This window comes from Haliaeetus albicilla, chromosome 8, assembly GCF_947461875.1.
Source record: "Haliaeetus albicilla chromosome 8, bHalAlb1.1, whole genome shotgun sequence".
NCBI classification, from domain to species: domain Eukaryota; kingdom Metazoa; phylum Chordata; class Aves; order Accipitriformes; family Accipitridae; genus Haliaeetus; species Haliaeetus albicilla.
The window spans coordinates 6,553,169-6,574,151 of NC_091490.1; the positions used below are offsets into that span (position 1 = coordinate 6,553,169).

Consider the following 20,983-nt stretch of genomic DNA (forward strand, 5'->3'; position numbering starts at 1 on the left):
AGTAGTAATTGCAATATAATTATTATTTTTATTGATGAACTTGTTTAAGAGCTCTGTTGACATTTACAGACTTTGAGGATCATGCAGCGTTTGTTACAGTTATCCCAGGCATCAAACGTCAACAAAATGTTTAAGATTGTAGGATTAAGCAGTGACAGATTGGGGCCAGATGTCTGGGAGATACTGTTAAGTAGCCTTCTCAGTTGATCAAATAGCTCTTGCCATCCTAAAGCCCTTTGGAAATTGAACATTTGTTCTTTATAGTTGAAGCTGAGACACTTGTGGGATTGATGGACCTTCCTGGAGGTTATTTGAAAAGGAGAATGAGCACCCCATTTCTCCAGTAGTTTTATTTAGTGTGTATATAAACATAAATACACTCCAAGTAGCAAGGGTAGGTGGACGGGTTAAAAGTGTTGGTGAGTAGCAATGAAGCCCAAGAATTACCTCACAAAGTCATGCAAAACCAGTTTCTTCAGCAACCCAGTTGAAGTTATCTTGTCCTTGTACAACTGCACAGGTGAGACACTTCCACTATAGGGAAGCAGTGCTGTTTTCTCATGTGGACTTGTAGGGAAAAACTGCAAGGGACACAGTCAGCAGATCCAGCAAGAAATAACGGAGTTGAAATAGGTTTTCCTGGAGTCCTTCACAGTAGAGACCTTTCTGCAGCTCTGAGTGGATTCTCTTAGCCCCGTACTTCTCACCTCTTTGCACCAACTCCTTTCCTCCCTCCCTCTCAGGCCTTTCACCTTTGTACATCATCTTCCCCTCTTCTCATCACTTGCCAGCAAGGTTCTTGCCCCTGCTCCTTTTCCATTGATTTTCTTCCTGTTTAGCCAACCCTACCTTTAGCAACCCTGCCTCCTTGAAAATATGACCGCTGGAGTCGTATCATTCTCTTTGCTGGTGTATTCTCCCACCTTACATGTTTAGACTGAATTTATGACAGCATTGGGACTGTCCCACTATCTGTTATCCAGCTTAATAGAGCTGGGTAGTATAAATAATATAAATTAGGAAATAATAATATAAATAAGAAAAGCCCTTAAAGTCCAGGCATATGTGGTAAGGGAGGAACCTGACTGCTGAAGGCATTAGACCCTTGGATTATATGTTAGTACCAAAAAAAGGCTGTTGACCACAGTAAAAGGATAATAAACTCATATTTGTTTGTAGCTCTGAGCATTTATGGTAGGGCCTGTTCCTTCTCTTCCTGAAGTCTCGATCCAGCAAACTCTTAAACATATGTGCTTTCATGTGTTTTAAATTAGCTTGTGTTTAGATGTTTTAGGACATTTGCTATTGGAATTTTTGCTACTGACATCAATGAGAATGGAGCTGGACCTTTAATTAGTTTGGATTATTCTGCATACTTTCCTACTTTGCATTAGGCTGTAGATATGGAGTTGAAGACTGGTAATCCATTAGAAAAACATTCTGAGGGTCAAGATCCTCCATTCGTGACTGAATAGCTGAGAAATGACTTGTGTGACCTCACAGGTCTTTCAGGCCTGAGACAACATGGAGACAAGAAGGCGGGTCACTGTAGTGATTCTGGTGCCCATGGGGTATAAAGTGTCCCAAAGACCCCATAACAAGGAGTGTTGTTATATAATGTCCTTTTGGGGTAGGTTTTTTGATGCCTGTATGTGAGAACCAGAAACTCTTTTCGGGAGGGGAGGGGAGCATGTAGAAAGGACTCGTGACAGAGTCAGGGGAGGGTCCGCTCAGGTAGGAGGGAAGGAATGGCACACATGGGAGGATAGCATGAACAACTGAAGGGAAAAGCTTGGTTTGCTGCTCACCTGGGATTCAGGTGAATGAGGTTGCAGAGCTGGGCTGCAACATAAGTTTGTAGACTCTGGGTCTGATTCTCACCCTGCCACGTGGTTAGCTATTGGTGAGTAAAACTGCGAAGAGCTGGTCCATTGAACTGAAAATGAAAAGTATATTAGTTCAAGGGGGGTGATACAACACTGTGGACACAACACTAATCAAAGGAGACTGAGGAGAAGGCAGGAGATGAAGCTGGGGAGCAAAGTGGAAACAAGTGATCTTTAGGACCTCAGAACATTAACTCCATTTGCCAGAGACTGGCTTTAAGGAATGTCTTACGAGAACTATGGATTTGCCAAACTCCGCTTTATTTTTCATGGACTTCAGCATATTTGCACATTTCGGATTGCTTCGTTCTGAATCCTTGCCAGATTTCTAGTGGTGATTAAGAAGAAAGTTTCTTTCTTTTTAAGCCTTGGTGGCTTGGTCACTTTCAAAACTCCCCCGCCTCCCTGCACCAGCAGAAGTGTTCAGAGGGGAGTCAAGGCCAAACAAACTTCTGAAGCCGTAGACGGCATGTCTCCAGGTAATTCTGTGGATCTATCATGATAGTTGTGATGGGGAAAGGCGGAAATATATACATATCAGATAGTTGTCTGCACACATAGACCCAAATATGCCATTTAGACAGATTAAATATCTGCCCAGGGAGTGAAATATTTAGGGCAGTAAAAGCCATAGTGATCCTTTCATGTATGAGCGGCAGGGAAAGCCAGAAATTTGCAGTCTGCCAGGAAACCCTCTGTGTGGGTGCCTGTGTGTTGGTGTGCATTGGTGTGCTTAATTTCTAGTGTGCAGAGCCAATCTGCATCCAAAGGCAGAACACAGCCTGCAAAATGAAGTGCTAGCTTGAGAATCCAGATCACTTTGTTCACTGTGTTGAGATGCTTAAAACACACTAGTCTGAGCAGGATGTGATGGCCCTTTGTCCATCAGGAGTTAAAATTGCCTTTGTCAGGCACCAGGAGACCAGGTGCCTCCAGTTTACAGCATCTTCTAGGCTCCATCTGCATCTACTCTCCCTTCCTGTCCCTCTGCCTGCAATGCAGAGCTGATGCAACAGCTGAGTCAGAACTTTGCACGCACCAATGTATATAAGAGGTGTATGCATAACAAATGGAATGTGACAGGGATTGGCAAGACTGCAACTTCTGTGGTGCCGTCTGAGGAACCATAGGTAGTGAATGGAAAGCTGCTGAACAAAATCCTGACTCAGCAGAAGGAAGTGACAAAACACTCAGTGATTTTGTGAGGGTCAGGATTTCACTCGTTATCAGCAAGTATTGTACAGAAAAATCTGGCTTCCAGAAATAGTGGCTTTAAGACACACCTACCTTCTTTCAGAATTGTTAGTGTTGATATGAAGGTGAATTGGGTTGTGTTTCTCAAATACATTCTTTGAGATCTCAAATCATAGAGGAGCCAGGGTTTTATCTATGTAGACACTAGAAGATCTGCAGTGTCATGAAGCTGCAATGCAGAGCGGGCAAAGTATATGCACACCACCACACATGAGTATGTGTGCATAGAAGTATTTGTGCACGTGCGTAAGTATCTGAGTGCATTTGATGGGTTTACTGGTGCATGAATGTGCATATGCATGTCCTTGAGCTCACCTGAGTTAGTTCTCAAAGCCCATCTTAGAGACAGTGCCTCCACTGCAGTCACCTGTTGTCTCTAACACTGAAATTTACCAGTGAGCAATGCAAACCACCCTTCCCTTGGCCTAGTAGCTGGAAATGTTAATTATTTCTTTATTCAGATTTAATTTGAAACAGTGACTTCCGTTATGAATGCTATGCAGCATTTTATTACTGAGTGCTGTAATGAAACGGGTGCTTAAAAAGTCAGAATTGCTCAGGTTACTGATTGTATAAATGCCGAGAACAGATCTGAATGATACGGCTAGTAAAGAAAAGAGTGCAGAATAACAGCAGATCTCCTTTGGACTGATCTTCAAATGGATCAGGTCTTCTTGTAATAGTCCGTGCTCATCTGCTCCAGCGTATAGTATTTCAGACATCTGAAACCAGGTTCTTACCTGCCACAAATAGCTTCTCTTGCTCTCTGCCTGTAGCAGCTAATTGTTATTGCCCACAGTGTTCCTGTGCCAACTAACATCTAAGAGAACTCATCAAAACACTTGTTCTTTAAATTTTCTGTTCTGACACCATGTCTTTAAGCATTCAGTACTTCAGACAGAACGTGTGAGATATTTATAACTCTTGTATTATTATTGAGCTACACACCATGTCTTCAGTGACAGATTAAATGAACAGCACAAAATGTTGTGTTTCATCCATAAATTTCAACAGATGTTTGAATGTTGGTTGATTTATTGCATGTCCAACTTGAATCTTACGCTGTTCTCATTGTGGCTGCACATGGCTTATTTAGTAGTACTTTACAACAATTTTTTATGACGTTTTTCAGTTTGAAGGGTGCAACAAGGCATTTTCTAGGCTTGAGAACCTTAAGATTCACCTCCGGAGTCATACTGGGGAGAAGCCATACCTGTGTCAGCATCCTGGCTGCCAGAAAGCTTTCAGCAACTCCAGCGACCGGGCAAAGCATCAGCGAACACACCTGGATACCGTAAGCATGATTTCATACTAGGAGTTGCACTGAGTTTTCCAATGGTCCTTGTGCACAATCTGTTCTGCAACTGCAGGGTGACTTTTCACGAGGAGCGTCTCAGAAAACTCAGCTACAGGCAACTGTACTTTTGTTTTGAATTGTATGTGCTTTGAGAAATGAAAAAGTCTTGCTCACAGAAAGGCAAATTCAGCTAACTCATACTGAGGAATAAGTTACTCAAGAATAGGTTACTCAGGAATAAGTTACTCAGCAAACTCTCCCATTGTTCCTGTTCCAGTAAGAGGGGGCAGCAGTAGAATAAGGTATGAGTGAAAGCTGAGTCATTGCTGCTGTACTAAATGTGTGTCATTGTCTCGCTTCTCATCCTGTGTTGCTGCAATAAAGTCTGTTCTGAATGAATGCAAAAGCACTTCAGACATCTCAGTGGAAGGTAAATGCATCTCAGTTTTGGACATGATTTTGTAAAGGTAAAAATACATCTGTCTTATAACTAGATGAAATTTGTTAAGTACCCACCATCAGAATTAACTGCAAGAAACAAATTCTTTTCTTATGTACAGTTGGTAGATTCTGGCTCAACTCTACAAGTCTTCTCACTTGTCTTGCAGAGAAGATGGGAGCCTGTCTAGTGTCTCAGGCTCTGATAAAATTAAATCACCATATTATGGGGAAAGAAGGTAATCAGACAACTTTGTAGACCAGTTAAGTCCTCAGCATAAAGCTTGTAAAGAATAACCGGCAGAGTTGTTCCTTTGTCTTTTTCAAAGAAGTGAATATATGGTTTAACGTTTGGCCAAGTGTTTATGGGGCAGAACTTTTGAGTTTAATTGATATTTACTTTTTAAGCAGTTACACATTTCAGACAGTGCAGCATTAAGGAATGTCTAATGTACATTATGCCTTGCAAAAACAAACAAGTAAGAGAAGCGAGTCAGTCACATTTTCCAAACCAAAGCACACTTACAATAACAATGTTTTATTTATTTGAAAGTCAACCTGAGATATTTGAATTTGTAATTAGTTCTAAAATGCGTCTCTTTTGAAAGTGGATATACTAAATTGGGTGCACAGTTTTGAAATGTAACTGCTTGAATCTAATAAATTTATTTTTTTTATTAGCCAATGTCACAAATGGAATGCCATTTATTAGTTTTGAAAGAGAATTCAAATGGTTACCAAAATAAGCAAAAATTCTTATATCTATTGATCTGTACATTATTGAAGACAAATCTCTTAACTTTCTATTTTCTTTTCTCCTTTCTTTATCTCTGTCTTTATTATCTGAAATGCTCATAAATCAGGAAAAAGGTACAGTAATCATTTTCTACTAACTTTCTTAAATGTCTAAAACCATCATCCATGCTATTCTGTTGCAGGTTCTTTAAAACTGTTTCTGTAGTCCTACAACACAGTAACTAACTTCTACTTACCTGGTTTAATTGAAGTCCGGTGGTTTAGCTTAGTGTGTTGTATGGTTACATGAATGTGAAAAATAAGAGCTACAGGGTGGTGCTACTGTAAAGACTGCACGTTGCGTTAGCTCAGTGGACAAAGTAACTGCTTGGAATGTCAAAACAAATAGCCATGAACCTTTTTAAGGGTAGTCAGATTTTCATCTAGTTTCCCTATCACTAAGTTGAATGATTCTATCACTAATTTGAATGACATCAATGATTTGAAAAATACTCTGCTAGTTTTTCTGCTGAGGGATTTGTTAAAGTTTTCCATAGTTTTTCCTCTGGTGTCAGTTCTCTGTGTTCCAGACACTCTCAATAAATCTGCTTTGCCCTGTAACTTTCTGGGTAGGTGCTGTGTTAGCCTGTAAGGTCATGAATTGGTGAATGATTCTATTATTCCTTCAGAAATTTCCTGCTGGCTGGACAGAGCAGCAATACTTATCCTCTGGAGGTAATTACAAAGAAAAGGGGTTTATATAGACTGCTTATTCCTTATTGAGTGCATTTGGAATTGGTTTTAAAGCTTTTCAATGTAGGTCATTCTATCATTTATCTTCTCCAAAAGGACAAACTGTAAATCGTTTCAGAGACTTACTGGTGTCTGCTAGTTTGATTGAATCTCTGCTAAATCATCTGGAAGTAGGTCCTTCTCCTCAGTAGAAACAGAACAAAGGGAACGTATCTGTCCTTTGTGGTAAAAAGGGCATGTCATCACTCCTCCAGAAGCAGAGCAACTTGTTTAAAGGACCTCACAGTCACTTCTCCCAAAACTGGTGGGTTTTTTTCTCTTTTGTGCATCCTCTTTCTGAAACCAAAGGGATTAAAGAATGTGACTCTGAGGTCATGACAAACCAGTTTTCTACCTTTTGGAAGACACCAAAAGGACTTACTAGTCCAAGTGAGAAACTAAGGTAATGTTGACAGATGAGGCAAGAAAACAGAGAAAAAATGAATGTTCTGCTCAACTTCAAAACTTTGTGAGCTTTGACTATTTTGCTATCACTTAAGTCAATGGTTACTTAATAACAAGTGCCGGAGTCCGTTTGTTCAACTTGGTAATTGCACATTCATTTGGAGGTTGTGCTGTAACAGAGAGATAGTGTTTCATTTGTTGGGAGTAGGCATAACCAAGAGAAGAACTCAGTGAGGCTTTCAGTTATTGGGACTCCAGAATCAGTGCTTAAATTGGAGCACCGTTACTTATTTATTTTTTTATTTTCCTGTGAGAAGAGAGCACTGGAACTGCCTGCCCACACTCAGATGGTGTTCCCAGGACATAGTGCTCATGTTGTGCCACAGAAGTGGCAAGCTCTGCCACATGCCAAAATCAGCTGGAAAGGTCTTCCCGACAAAATCAACAATAGAGTATTTTTCCTTCTGTACTGATTTGCTCAGATGTTAATGTTTGATGCAGGTTGTTTGGTTAGGAGTTACAAAAAGAAACATATTGCTGCTGTTATTCAAAATAGGAACAAGGTATGAAGGAAAACAAACGTGTGCTATACCACAAGTTTTGCTTTGCTGCATATGGAACAGTTGATGTAAAAACTATGTAAATCAGAACTCAAAATCAGAGCTTCTATATTTATAATTATACTAGGTGATCTCATGATCATTCTGTCTACTGTAAAGGCTAGAAAAAAAGTAATGCTCTCAAAACCCATCCAGTTACATCTCATTAGCATTTAATTCAGCCCAGTAATCAATATCCAACATGCCAGAGTATAGTTGTGTCAGGTGCTCTCAGTGCTTGCGTGGAGTGCAAAGTCAGAGCTATCAGTGCAGTTCTTCTGTTTGCATCATGTCTGGCTTGTGTACATAGAGGAGACAGAGCAAATTTGGAAGCAGCAAACAGACCAAACAGCGCGGGCTTAACACTGTGTTTCACAGAAACGGCCGTCCTTCAGCGCTCTGTATGCTGATTGTAGAGATGCAGAGGAATATGAAATCTTTTCCCTTTTCTCACATTTACAGAAACCCTATGCCTGTCAGATTCCTGGCTGCTCCAAACGCTACACCGACCCCAGCTCTCTGCGCAAACATGTGAAAGCTCATTCAGCCAAAGAACAACAGGTGCGTAAGAAGGTAAGACCCACTAGGCAAAAAGTGACACATCTCCAGATCTCCTCAATATAGTTATTTTTAATTTACCTTTAATTCATATATTTTCAAATCAGAGTTCTTCTGCAATATTGCTAGAAGAAAACTTAAGTTGAGCTAATTTTCCTGTTGGTTTTTAATCACTATTGTTAACCAGCCCACTTTGTAGTTTCACACTTTCAAGGCTACCACCCTGTAAATTTCAGTTTGCCCCACACTTTGTCTCCAAGCATTTCTTTACTGTTCATCTCTCATACACAAGCCCAAATTCTGCTGTCATTCACATAAATGTCCATGCATTGAGTCTCTGCAATCAGCTAGTAAATACACGTTGGCAGATCATCTAAAACACAAATGAAACTAAGCTAGGATATTATGGAAATGTCAGGAAAGGAGCACTTGTAATAGATGAGAATGAAAACCCCACTTTTCCCACCACATCCGTATTTTAAATGCATTTATAAATCATTCCAAACCCAGACTGCTAGTTATGTTTTCACTCATATTAGGTTCAAATCAGTATTTTGGTTTCTGTGGGCTAATTCCTAAACTCATTTTTGAATGGGGATGCTTACAGGCACCAGCCCAGGATCAGAGACTTGTTTATTACACATTTGTACACACAGTTTGTAAAAAGATGATTGGGACCTCACAGAGCTGGTCTGTGATGGGACAGACCATAAGCGTACTTCAGGCCCAGGAGTGGAAGGGAATGCAAGCCTTAGCGAGCAATTACAATTAGTTCAATAAGCAGCAATGACGTCTTCCCCTAGCTGCTTCGGCACTGCCAAGAGCATCACGGATGAGACAGCAAGGCATGTTTAAAGGATGGAGGACAGAGCAGAAATGACAGCCTGGCAAGATAGAGCTAGGGAGCACCTAGTTTGGAAAAATGTCAAAGGTAAGAACTAGAAGTACTGGACAGCAAAGAGAGGAACATGTGGAGAAAAGAGACAATAGCAGAAGCCAGGTGATCTTAGCTGCAAAATTTGGGATGAGCAATGGAAGAGAGATGGATGTCAAAAAGGCCTAATTCTCCTGCTTGAGCACAACTGTGATGAGTTCATACTGATTTGTCCTTGTGTCAGCCATGCCCCTGTCTTACACCCCTTCCCTCCTGCTGCTTCTCAGCATGAATTTTATCCCCTACACCTTTCACTTGGCTAGATTCAGCAATCTGAGCTTATGGTCCCCTCCTCTAGGACAGTTGTCTGTCCCCCAGTTCTTCCTGTAACCCTTCTCTGTGTCAGGTGCATGCAATCTGAGTAACAGTTCCTAGAACATCAGTGTCCAGAGCTGTGCACACTACTTCACATAGCCAGTCAAGAAACACTCATTACATGCTGAACTTTGTGCCTGGGAGTAACACTATCCATGCCTAGCACCCATCCAGATGTCCACAGAATCAAGTCTGTTGTCTCTGCATATATCAGGTCCAGTCAGAACTCTTACTTAGCCTGGCAGGACTGGAAAGGACTGCCTAGTTTTCAAGCCCAATTTTGTATTATCAGGCTGTGTGGTTTCACTACAGCTCTCTAGAAGGCTCCACAGGCTGTGCCGTGCACATGCCTCCCATACCACAGATTGCAAAATTCCCAACGCTTCCTTAGAGCAACCTTTAGGTCTTAATGAGAGTAAGAGTCAGAAAGCCATAGCAGTAATTGGCCACAGAAGGAGGTTGACTGTGGCACCAAAGTCTTTTGCAACAGCAAGATCTTTGCGACAGGAAGATTTTGTTATATGAAATTCTCAGCTGGTTGTGGAAAGCAACCACGCTCCCTATTCCAAAGGAGAGAACCTCCCCATCTTTCCTTCCTGTGGTTGCTGATGTACTTCTTGGGGGAAGGAAGGAGGGAATCATTTCCTAATACCAAACATGGTTATCATCTGTTCAGTTCTGTGTACTGGGCTGAATGCATTAACATGTTAACATCCTTTACATCTGGACAAAGGAACAGTCCCCACTGTTATGCCCTGTCACCTGCTGAGACCTATTACCAGTTCTACAGAGGAAGGTGGGAAAAAACCCTAAATCCAAACTTTGCATTAAGGGGCACAAAGTACTTCCCGCACAAGCAACGGGAGGCCTTAAGCATAGAATCAATACAGGACAAATGTAGTACACGCAAATTGCAAACTCAGTCTGCTTGGATGTACCAAGATGTCAAATATCCAGGGCTTCATATCTCTGTAATCTCCTAGGAATTTTCCTGCATGCATATACATACCCTCCCATAGACTTATCAAGTCTATCTTAAAATAATGTTAGTTCCTTGCCTCCCACACCTTATTTGGTAGACCAATCTAAATCTGCACTCCTCCAGTGGTTTGGAATCATCCTCAGATTTCCTGTCTCATTTATTCGTGATAACTTTATGAATAGTTGATCCTGTGTCTTTTTTCCTTGAACTTAAAAGGCATCTGAAAAAGTAGCAGATTTAAAGTGCATTTTGATCAGGCTCTCTTAAAAGGGACCAAAGCAAATCTGACTCATAAAGAAATAATAAAAACCCCCAAATATTTCACTTAAACATATTATAGGAAAAAAACCCTCTCAAAACCAAGTAAATCTCAGTGTTATTGAAATGATGACAGTCTACTCTGGAAAAAAGGGGGAAAGATTTGTTTATACTCACTTGCTCATTTTTGGTTATAACTCAGCAAAGGCAGTTGTCTGTTGGTATCAGCATCCCAGGAGTTCTGAGTGGAAATGACTTAGCCAAGAAAGAAAAATTAACAGGCTGCTCTGCCCACATGTCTTGGTTGAGATATGCTACCAAAATGTACCATCTCTGGTATAAAATAAAATGCCTGAGCTTAGACTTACATCAAAGGAATCCTGAATATTTAGTTCAACCCTAGAAGGTGAATGCAGTGGTAATATTTGATTATTCTGCAAGGCTTTACAAGAACAAAATAGGAGAAAGTTAGCTGTTAATTTAGTAGTAGTTTAAGTTTAATTGGCTGCAGATGCACTTTGTGATCCAAATGTTAGATGTTTATCTTCAACCAACAAATGGCTGTATAGAAGAATTCTAAATAGGTTTGCCTGGACCTTTTATTTAGAATAACCAAACCCAGGGGAGATCGGTATGCAAAACTGTAAATGTAAAGACAGTAACTATTTATTAATGGCTATAGAATATGATGGCTGTTTGTGTAATGTGAGCACTATATTATGACAAAAGCTTGGCAACATCAGCATGTTTGAAAGAGAATTAGAAATGCTTTTCTTTCTTAATTCTCCTCTCCTGCTGTTTTTAATATGATCGACATTGTGGTTTTCAAGAGTTTGCTTCAGACACTTTTGCCAGAGCTTTAATTTACATGGAGAGCAGCTGACATATTGGTGATACCTCTTACACATTACTGACAGCGTATTATTCCACCAGTTCTAATCTGATAAGCACAAATGCTTTTCTTTCCCTATCAAATGTCTTTCCAAGTGTCACAGCTACAAGGTGATGCAATCCTTTTGCCACAGAACCCAAGAAACTACAGAAAACCTGAAAATATGCAGTTAAATTACTCAGGAAGGTTTGAAGAAACACAGGGCACATTATTTTCTGAAGCAAACTGTTGTTGCTTTAAGATTAGCATACTTCACTTGTGTGCTTAAGAAAACCAAAGTTATCTCTAATTAAGAATACCAAATAATAGATACATCCTTAATTACACCAAGTTCCTAAGAATGACATTTTGTTCCTTCCTTCTATACATAGTGTTTAAGCAAAGAGACATATGAATTTAATTCAAAGTCATTTGGTTTAATTTGAAATAAAATGTTTGTTTTATCCTCCTCTTGTAGCTAAATTCATGTACTGATATCGAACAAGATGTACTAAGTGAATGCTTAGCTATACAACAACTCCACACATCTTCACAACACATTTTGGATGGGAAATGTGGTAGATCTGTAGGTCATCATGATTTAATTACAGGTAAGAATACTTCTAATAAGTATGGTGCTAAATATGTCATATAATACAGGTTTTAAAACAGAAAAGCTTATGGGTCTGATTTGCCAGTATGGAAGATGAAAAATAACCCAACACCAAGCCACCAAATAAAATCAAATAACTTTGTGAGTTGTTTGCTAAGGCCTGACTTTTTTTTTCAGAGCTAGTCAGCCAAATAGCTTCTACCAATTTCATGTGAAGGGGGCAGCAGCCCTGCTGAAAGTCAGCCTCTATCCATTTGTTCTCTTTTAAAAAGTTTGCCTTGGCTTCAGCAGAACGCAGGTGCATGAGCTTTGCTAAAGCCAAAGGAGTGCTCTAGCAAAGACAAAGGCACGCAACAATAAGGTTTTCCAGCTTTTCAGGAGCTGCAGAAAAGTTGATGAGGCTGTGTATTATCGTGCACTGTGTGATTATAACAGATAATATGGTGATGTATGAATGGAGCAAAAGCTTGAATTTGAAATGTCAAACGTGTTGTTTTAATTATCTTTTCTAGTATTTAATCTTTCTTTCATTCTTTCTTGTCTGTCTTTTCTTTCTTTCTTGTGGTTTGAACAAGAGCTGGCCCCTTTCAGGGGCCTTAGACTGTTCTATATACATTTTATAGGAAGAGAAAAAGATGCTTCCGTTCCCTTCTGCTGCAAATAAGATCTAGGTTTACAACCTCAGCAGAGGATCCTGAATCAGGGATGTAGCAATCTCAGGTTTAGCCAGCAGAGAGAAAGAGGAACTCTCAAAGGCTGCCAGTTTAACTGTATTCTGCCTCACCCTGTGAAGGCACCCGTATCCCTCCACTGATTCTAGAGATTAGAGTGGGGAACCTTTCGCTTAGCTGTTTTCACTCTCAAATCTCTTTCTGTCCATGTAACTATTTAGCCCTTTTTCTAATGTTGTTTTTTTATTTTATTCTTGGCTTCAGCAACATCATGTATTAGTGAGTTGCAAAGCCTACACTTTTTTGAAAAAATACTTTCCTTGCTTAATTTTGCATGTCCAACTTTTAGATGACGTTCAATGAGAAGAATATGCACATAGACTCTTACTTGCTCTGGTTTGGTGGAACCTACTTTTGGAGAAGTTCATATTACTGCCTTTGAAACTTCTCTAACTCTGTAATATTCATTTTGGGGTGAGATAACCAATACTATGCACAAAATTCCATATTACACCATTCACTTGATTTATAAGCTGTCATTGTTGCATTTTCTTGTGTCATTCTGTCATGTTCCAGATGCATCCCAACATCTTATTCATTTTTTAATGGCAGCTGCTATTAGAAATGGGATGGATATATGGCAACATTTTATATCTAGCACTTTGTATGGTCTGGAGAGAATCTCCAGAAAAAAAATGTAACAGATATTCATCACTTTTTTGTTCTATAATTGTTTAAATAATAATGCAAACTAAATGCAGTTTTGGACAGTCTGTTCCTAATTTTGGGCAGGAATGTGGAGTCTGGTATATCACATGTTATGCCTAAGAGCAGAGGACAGTTTGAATCATAGAATGGTTTGGGTTGGAAGGGACCTTTAGAGGTCATCTAGTCCAACCCCCCTGCAAGGAGCAGGGACATCTTCAACTAGATCAGGTTACTCAGAGCCCCTTCCAACTTGACCTTGAATGTTTCCAGGGATGGGGCATCCACAGCCTCTCTGGGCAACTTGTTCCAGTGCTTCACCACCCTCATCATAAAAAATGTCTTCCTTATATCTAGTGTGAATCTACCCTCTTTTTAGTTTAAAACCATTACCCCTTGTCCTATTGCTAGAGGCCCTATTAAAAAGTCTGTCTCTGTCTTTCTTGTAAGCCCCCTTTAAGTATTGAAAGGCCACAATAAGGTCTCCCTGGAGCCTTCTCTTCTTAAGGCTGAACAACCCCAACTCTCTCAGCCTTTCCTCATAGGAGGAAGTCTTGGGATTGCAGAGCAGAGCCGAGGTGAGACACAAAAAGGGAGGGATGCCATTGTTGAAGATTTTACTTTCAAACTTGGTCAATATTAGAAAATGTTCAGTGCTATTAAAATCCAAAATTATTTATAAAATGATTTAGCTTAGAGCTAAATTAATCTATCTTGATTTAAGATGCACTTTATCCTCTTTCAATTCCACTGTGGAGGAGAGGCTTGACTTGGTATTACTAAATATGTTTTAAATTGATATAGTAACTCAGTACAAGCTTTCCAGACAAACCCTAGCTTGTTTCTGTTGAGGCTTAGAGAAATCCAACGGTAAACTGGGATTAGAAAACAGAAATGCCTCGTGCTAGTTCCCCTGCACCAAGGGAAGAGCTGATACACTTTATTAATATATTTTGCTTTGTAAGAGCAAAGTAATAAATTACTAAAAATTACCTGGGCAAGAATCTCCTGCTTTTTTTTCCTCACTCCAAATCTTAAAAATAAAAACAAAAAAATTTATCCTGCTTGACATCTGTTCTCCTTTCTAGTTCAAGTTGCACTAAAATGTTGGAATGCAACTGGTGAACAGAATGGAGTAGAAAGGGAAATAACCCATCATTCTAACATTGTTCCCCTGGGAGTCTGCACTCACGGTTTATATGTGGCTCCTCAAAAAGTGGCAGAAAGCTGGAAGGACTTGGGGGGATTATGTCCATTCTCTGCCTTTGTTGTCTTCATTCTTAAGATCTGTGAGGGCAGCACGTGGCCTCTGCTCTCCACCCTTGACAGTCTGGCATAGTTTGAGGCATGGCTTGGCCTCTTGCTTTCAGGCAGGACAGGAAAGACCAGTGATATTTCCCTCAGAACAAGCTGTACTTGAGAACCTCAGAAATAGCCTCAGATTTCAAGTGACAACAATAAAACAGGAAAAAAGTTATTAGCTTACAGATAAACAGACCATCTGTAACCTCTCAGTGTCATTTCTGAGAACCTCTTGTGAAATTAAGGATTTTGTCTATCAATAATACTGGCTTTCTCTGATATGATTTCTTTGCTGATTATATCAATCCATCATCAGGATGTTGTAAAAAAACCTAGTAAATCTTCCCTGATAGTTCCATCGGGTCACCCCGTATGAGACCCTATCACATGCACAGCATGAAAAAGTGCCAGGGAAAATAAAACAGTCTTTCAAATTTTGATTTACAGTGAAACAAGTTGCTTCATACTATGTGTAGTACAATTCCATAGGCAAAACTGTTCCACTGTCATTATTTAGGGCATATAAGCTAAAGTGCTGATCCTTACAGAATTAAAGCATAAGGACATTCCTGCTGCCACCTATAGTCTGCAATGATTGCACATTTGGTCTTTCAAATACACAAGAGGTAATCTTTCTGGAGAAATCAGCTATAATACTCTGTATAGGATATGTATGGATAAACAGTATATGATGTCCTCTTGAATCTACTTGAAAATATGCAAATGTTCATGGTTTGGGTTTTTGTTTGGAGTTTGGGTTTTTTCTTTTTTCCTTTTTTTTTTTTTTTTCCCCCCCCAAAGAAACCACATTATTGATGTGCAGAGCTCTGGGATTTAGGGATCACTTGGATTCCTGGAGAGTTTCAGTTTTGCCTTTCTCCAAGTTAAAGCACATTTTAAATATGTCAGGGATGAAAGCCAATCACAGAAAAAATGAAATATTTAAAAAGCTCCCATCCCTTGTGTCCGACTTCAAAGCAGGTTTGTGCTTAGGACTGGGTAAGACAGTGAGCAAAAGAATGTTTTGCAGTCAGAGGAACCCATTGTTTGCTTAGATCTTCCTCCTTTTTTCTTCCTCATAACTAAGATGCTTCATGGCTGCACACATTCAACTCTAGCTGTGCCCAAAAGCTCGTATTGCTCTCGCTGCAAAGGAAGTGTCTCCATTTAGGTAATTCCACTCAGGCATTTTCTCTGGGCATGTTTTATTATTGTTTTGCTGCTCTCAGTTAGCATAAAGCTGGGGGTGGGGGGGAAAGCTGCTAGTCACAGATGCTCAGAGTACTGTTTTGGCAACAGATGTTGAGGTTAAAGGCCAAGCCATTTAAAATATTGATTGATGACATATATTTACAAGCTAAGATGGTCAATGCATGAAGAGCCCCAAGGTGCACAGTCCTGTAGTGGGTTGCACTTGCAGGAGTAGTCATTCATAACAGCTCCAAAGGCTTCTGTGTGACTTCAGGTACTCAGAATATTATAGCTTGCTGCTGAAAAGAAGGAAGAAAAACTGTAAAAGAAGTGAAACTTTAGAAGTATTGAAAGTTATACTGAGGCTGGAATAGCAACTGCCCTTCCCCCTTTGACTTCTTCCGTTGTAGAGGCACGTAGTTTCCTGGGCAAGGATCCATGCAGCAAAGGGAGCATTTCTCTCCCCTCAAACAACTCTCCCTTTCTGTTAGGGCTGGCCAGTGGGAAGGACCTTACACACTCTCATATCTGCAGATACCTCCTGCTTCCCTGAACAAGGCAGTTTGCTCTCCCCTGAAAAACTGCCACTGCCAATATTTCCTTTTAAAAGCACCATCTTTGGGCTTAACACCCATGAACATACCATTAGGTAGTCATGGAATCAGAGTGACAGCAGCTCCAAACTTTGAGTGTCTTAAGTCTGGAATAAAAATATGCACATAAAAACTTTTACAGTCAGAATGAATTCCGGTAGCAGCATAAATGGCTGACAGCATTCATAGTGCCTAGTATAGTACACCCTGCACAGTGCCCATGGCCAGAGGAAGGTCTGTCCCTCTGAAGAAAGTAAAGTTAATGTTCTGTTGGAGCGCCCTTGTTTTGCACTGTGTAAGATAAATAACTTTTAACTTTAAATAAGTCCCAATTTGGTTCTCAGTGACTCAACAGAAATGACTAATGTCTCATTGCAGACTCACACGGAATCTTGTAGTAAATCCCATCTTCCATTGTGTGTGCCACATGGCCCTCGAAGTACTCTTAATTACAGGCAGACAACCCATGCAAGCGAAGCAAGTGAACAATAGGGTCGATTCTTTGTCTACGTTGGCTCGTGTTTTGGCTTTCTCGCTACCCAGAAGCTTCAGGGGTGGATGCAGCCCTCATCCAAATGGTAGGCTGTGCAGTCTCAGAGCCTCACCACCAGGCCCAGGAGCACACGTCACCGTGTCTGACACCAGAGCAGCCTTGCGCAGCTCCCCCCATTCCTCCCAGTAGCCCTGTGTCTGAGGGATACACGCTGTACAAATCGGGACTGTGGATTTAGTCTCATTTCCTTAGGAAGCAAGGCTTATGTAATCATTTGCTCGCCTCTCCGTCCACATCTGTGTCAGTCCCCCTCCCCACAGTATTTTTTAAAATCCATTAGCCAAGCTCAACCACATTTGACAAACGCCTCAGAGATAATTGCGTTCTGACAAGTTTCATGAATACTGGCAGCTGGATACCAGAGAGTGGCACCCAAAATTAGTGTTCCCACTGTGGGAAAAGCAGGCAGGGCTCAGCTGTGACACATGCTGCTTGGCAGCAGGCAGCACACGTGTAGCGCCACATTTGTCAAAGTGTCACAGAGGATATGGGGACAGCTGGGCTTGCCCTGACGTGCTTCAGCCGATGTTGCGGTGGGCTGCTGATCTAGCAATGCCGTGGAGAGGGGGTGTCATCGCAAGGGGAGTCAGCAGCTTCTGGGGTGAGGCAGCACAAGCTGTGGTGTAGAAGGGGGATCGGGGGGACGAGCGATGGCACGTGTCAAACTGAGCATGAGTGAGGGCGTTGTGGTAAATAAAGATGTAGGAGAAGGAAAACTCACTGATGAACAAACCCTACAAGCCTCCGCACACACGTGCTCCAAGCAGGGGCCTTTTCCAGAGAAGGTGTGATCAGTAAGTCAAAAGATGGATAAACTTAGGGTGGATGGGAGAAGCCCTACTTTAAATAGGAGAGGAGATCCACAGCAATACATCTTTTCAAGCCCAAGAGTGGGCAATGGCTGTCCACCCTAGTAGTTCCACAGCTGGGTAAGCTCCTCTGCATAGTGGTTGGGCATGGCAGAAACTCAGGGTGACAGGGATTCTGGTTTCATTCAGTTTTCTAATGGGGTGGCTTTGAGTGCATGGGATCATGCAGGAGTCACCTCCTGGACATACAGTGTGTGGGGTGGTTTTTTTCAACATTTTCTTGCTTCTCTAGAGGCACAAGCTGATTGTAGGTACTCTACTACTCTTTCTCATCTACCTCAAGCAAAGAGTTGAACTATCCTCAGCAGCTGAGACAGTATGGAAGGGGCCACGAGAGACCTCTCAAACATTCATGAACTGTTCAGGGGTGGGATTGTAAGATAAAACATTTGAGTGTGTTTACTGGCCACCACACTGCTAAAACTACCTTTTGAGGGTGTTTGAGCTTGTTGGGCGAGTATTGACCAGTAATAGTCTGCTAGACTTAGAGAGCATAAACATCTCTTTTTAGGTTCAGCAGTTTCCTCCAGGCTGTGCTGCCAATATAACTGAACTGCATGTTGTAGGAAATACAGCTGAAGTGTGAAATGACACTGTACAGTCAAGGTCAAATTGGTATTTGGCTCATCTGCCAAGCCTGATTGATAATGAATGTATGAACAGTAAGGATTTGGGGGAAGTGGAAACTATTGTATTATAAAATGGACTGAAGCCACCAGTAGAAAAACAACATTTTCACAGTGTAGCATCCTAGCTACTGACTTACTGTTATTAGGAGAGGCTTTGACAAATAAATCCTAGCATCACCTGGGAACATCTGACTTCTTAAAGCCCCTTCTGTCTGGCTTTCAATGCAGAAAGCAAGTTGGTTTCACTGGCTGGTTGACAAATGTTCTGTCTAGTGGGAGACAGAGATGATGTGGTTCATTTTTGTTGCTTTAGATCTGTCAACAGCTGAGGACTCATTGTTCATGAGAGGTTTTTGACTCATCTGAAGTCCCTGACAAAGGTGGCTGGAATCTTGCCTTAGTGGTTCTGCTCTTCAATTGCACAGAAACAGATGCTGACATTCAGCCATGCCTTATGCGCTCAGAGGGCTGTCACACATTCCCCACGGCTCCAGATTTTCGTGATGTTTTCTGCTTGTTCCATGTCACTCGGAGGGCTCGGGAGGAGTGCCATCCAGAATCCTGTCAGTGACAATGGGACACGTCCAAGCATAGCTGACACGCAGCTCTGTATTCCTGAATGTGTAGCTCTGCACACAATGAGTGGGAGAGGAAAGGTGAATGCTACAGGAGGAGAGAAGGCAAAGAAACTAGGCCTCAGAGGCAGGTGTGGGGTCTTCTGTGCTGCAGCTGGACATTGTGGGAGCTGGCAAACTTCATTTGCTCCCCACAGCCTTCAGAGTACAGTGGCTGCTCTAGTCCTTCTCTGTGTGTAGATCCCTGGGAGGTTTGCCTTGGTGAGCCAAAACTCGGAGATGTGTTGTAGGCAAACTTTAAGGAGAGGAGGAGAAGGGCAGAGGAACTAAGAAAGGAAGAACTAGACTTTTCCAAGAATTGCACTTACTAGGAGCCAGTCCTTTTTTCCCCCTACCATAGGGTGGCACTTGCAAACAGTGTTCATAACGCCAGGCAGCAAGCAGTTCTGCAGTCTCCCCTTATTGCAGACGCCTGCCCTCAGTGCAGCCTTCATGCCAAAAGTCAGTGTCAAGACCCTGACCCCTAGATAGGCTAGACTGTCTTAGTGCATGGCTTACTCTTTAGAAGGGAGACTGTAAGAAAAAACTTAATAGCAGCATCTTAATTCAAGAGTCCTGGACAAAGCTTCCTCAACAAAGTATGTGCTTGAGGGCATGATAGACACTTGACTCTTGGTTCCTTACTGCCATCGTAGAGGAGAGTAGCAAGAGTCCTAAAAAAAATGGAACATTGACACTCCTTCGGTACCTCTGCGTACTAGTAAACCTTTTGTTTTCATGGTCTCATTAAAAATGTCTCCTCACTCTGCATTTAATTTATTTGGGTTTCATTTGTATCAATATGTGATATTTTTAAATGGTCTAGGATGTCCAGCAGCATACTAATTGGAAGTCAAATTTAAAAGTTTTAAATTAACAACGAAAAAAAACCAAATCCTGGTCCCCCTTACACAAACACAGTGCATTGAGTTCAGTGTCTAATGTGGTGTTGGTAAGGTATTATGTACAACTCTGCTGTCAATATGAGCTCCATCATTCTGCAAACAATGAGCACTGTCAGTTCTCACTCAGAACTATGGTGAAGGCAGGGTGAGAGTCCTGCCAAGTCCTGCCAGCTGCTAGGAGGAGTGCTTACAGGTCTGCAGTCACAGCGAGGAAGAAACGGACCATCTGAGAGGGTTGGAGAGGAGACAAGCATGTGTCAAAATACCTTGATACAGCTTTGAGTGCTGTTCCAAGCACAGCAGCATTCACTAACGTACTGGGTCTCTGAGTAAGTGACTCCCCCTGGCAGTATGTCTCCTCCCCCAACAGAAGTGAGCTGCTGTGTGTTTTGTCTCAGGGTCGGGTTGGGGGATAGGGAAGGAGTTGGGGACTCTCAAGGACTTCCTTGGATGCTTCTTTCCTTGCTTATTTTATTTTGCAAAATGATGTGTGTTCACAGGCATGTACAGTGGTTCCAGCGCTAACCATAACGGTCCCTCACCAGGTATATTGCCATCTTCTCATGACATCCCTTCAAGACACCATCCGCTTGACTCTACCCTTTCCAGTCCACATCACCATCAGTCACCGCTGGAGAGTGCCAGGGAAGGGTATGTGTGTGAAATATGCTTGGCCTCTGTCTGGCATGATAATGAATGATTAATTGTTTATTTTACTTTGCATAGATGCTGTTCAAATGAAAAACACTGGCCCAAACTAAGCATTTTGTTTGTTTTAGAATCATAGAATAATTTAGTTTTGAAGGGACCTCAGAAGGTCATGTTGTCCATCCCCTGCGCAAAGCAGGGCAAACTTTGACATTACTATCAGGCTGCTCAGGGCCTTGTCCTTGTCTTCAACAAAACACACTAAGATTTTTTTTCTTCATAGCATGCAATTGCATTTAGATTTTAATTTTTTTTTTTTTTTAGTTCTTCCTTGGTGACGTTTTGTAGGTTTGGATAAGTAAAGAG

General features: G+C 41.4%; 1 protein-coding gene across 9 annotated transcripts in view; it reads left to right on the forward strand.

Annotated features, from left to right (window-relative positions):
- Positions 1-20,983, forward strand: part of GLIS1 (GLIS family zinc finger 1) — a 208,247-nt gene that overhangs the window by 160,610 nt on the left and 26,654 nt on the right. For 4 of the 9 annotated variants that reach the window (XM_069788695.1, XM_069788699.1, XM_069788704.1 and 1 more), the window contains 4 exons: positions 4,273-4,434; positions 7,869-7,979; positions 11,803-11,935; positions 20,470-20,620. In XM_069788695.1, the coding sequence (XP_069644796.1) occupies positions 4,273-4,434; positions 7,869-7,979; positions 11,803-11,935; positions 20,470-20,620 (557 nt within the window). The remainder of the gene's footprint in view (positions 1-4,272; positions 4,435-7,868; positions 7,980-11,802; positions 11,936-20,469; positions 20,621-20,983) is intronic. The other 5 variants (XM_069788698.1, XM_069788697.1, XM_069788696.1 and 2 more) reach the window with 5 other exon arrangements.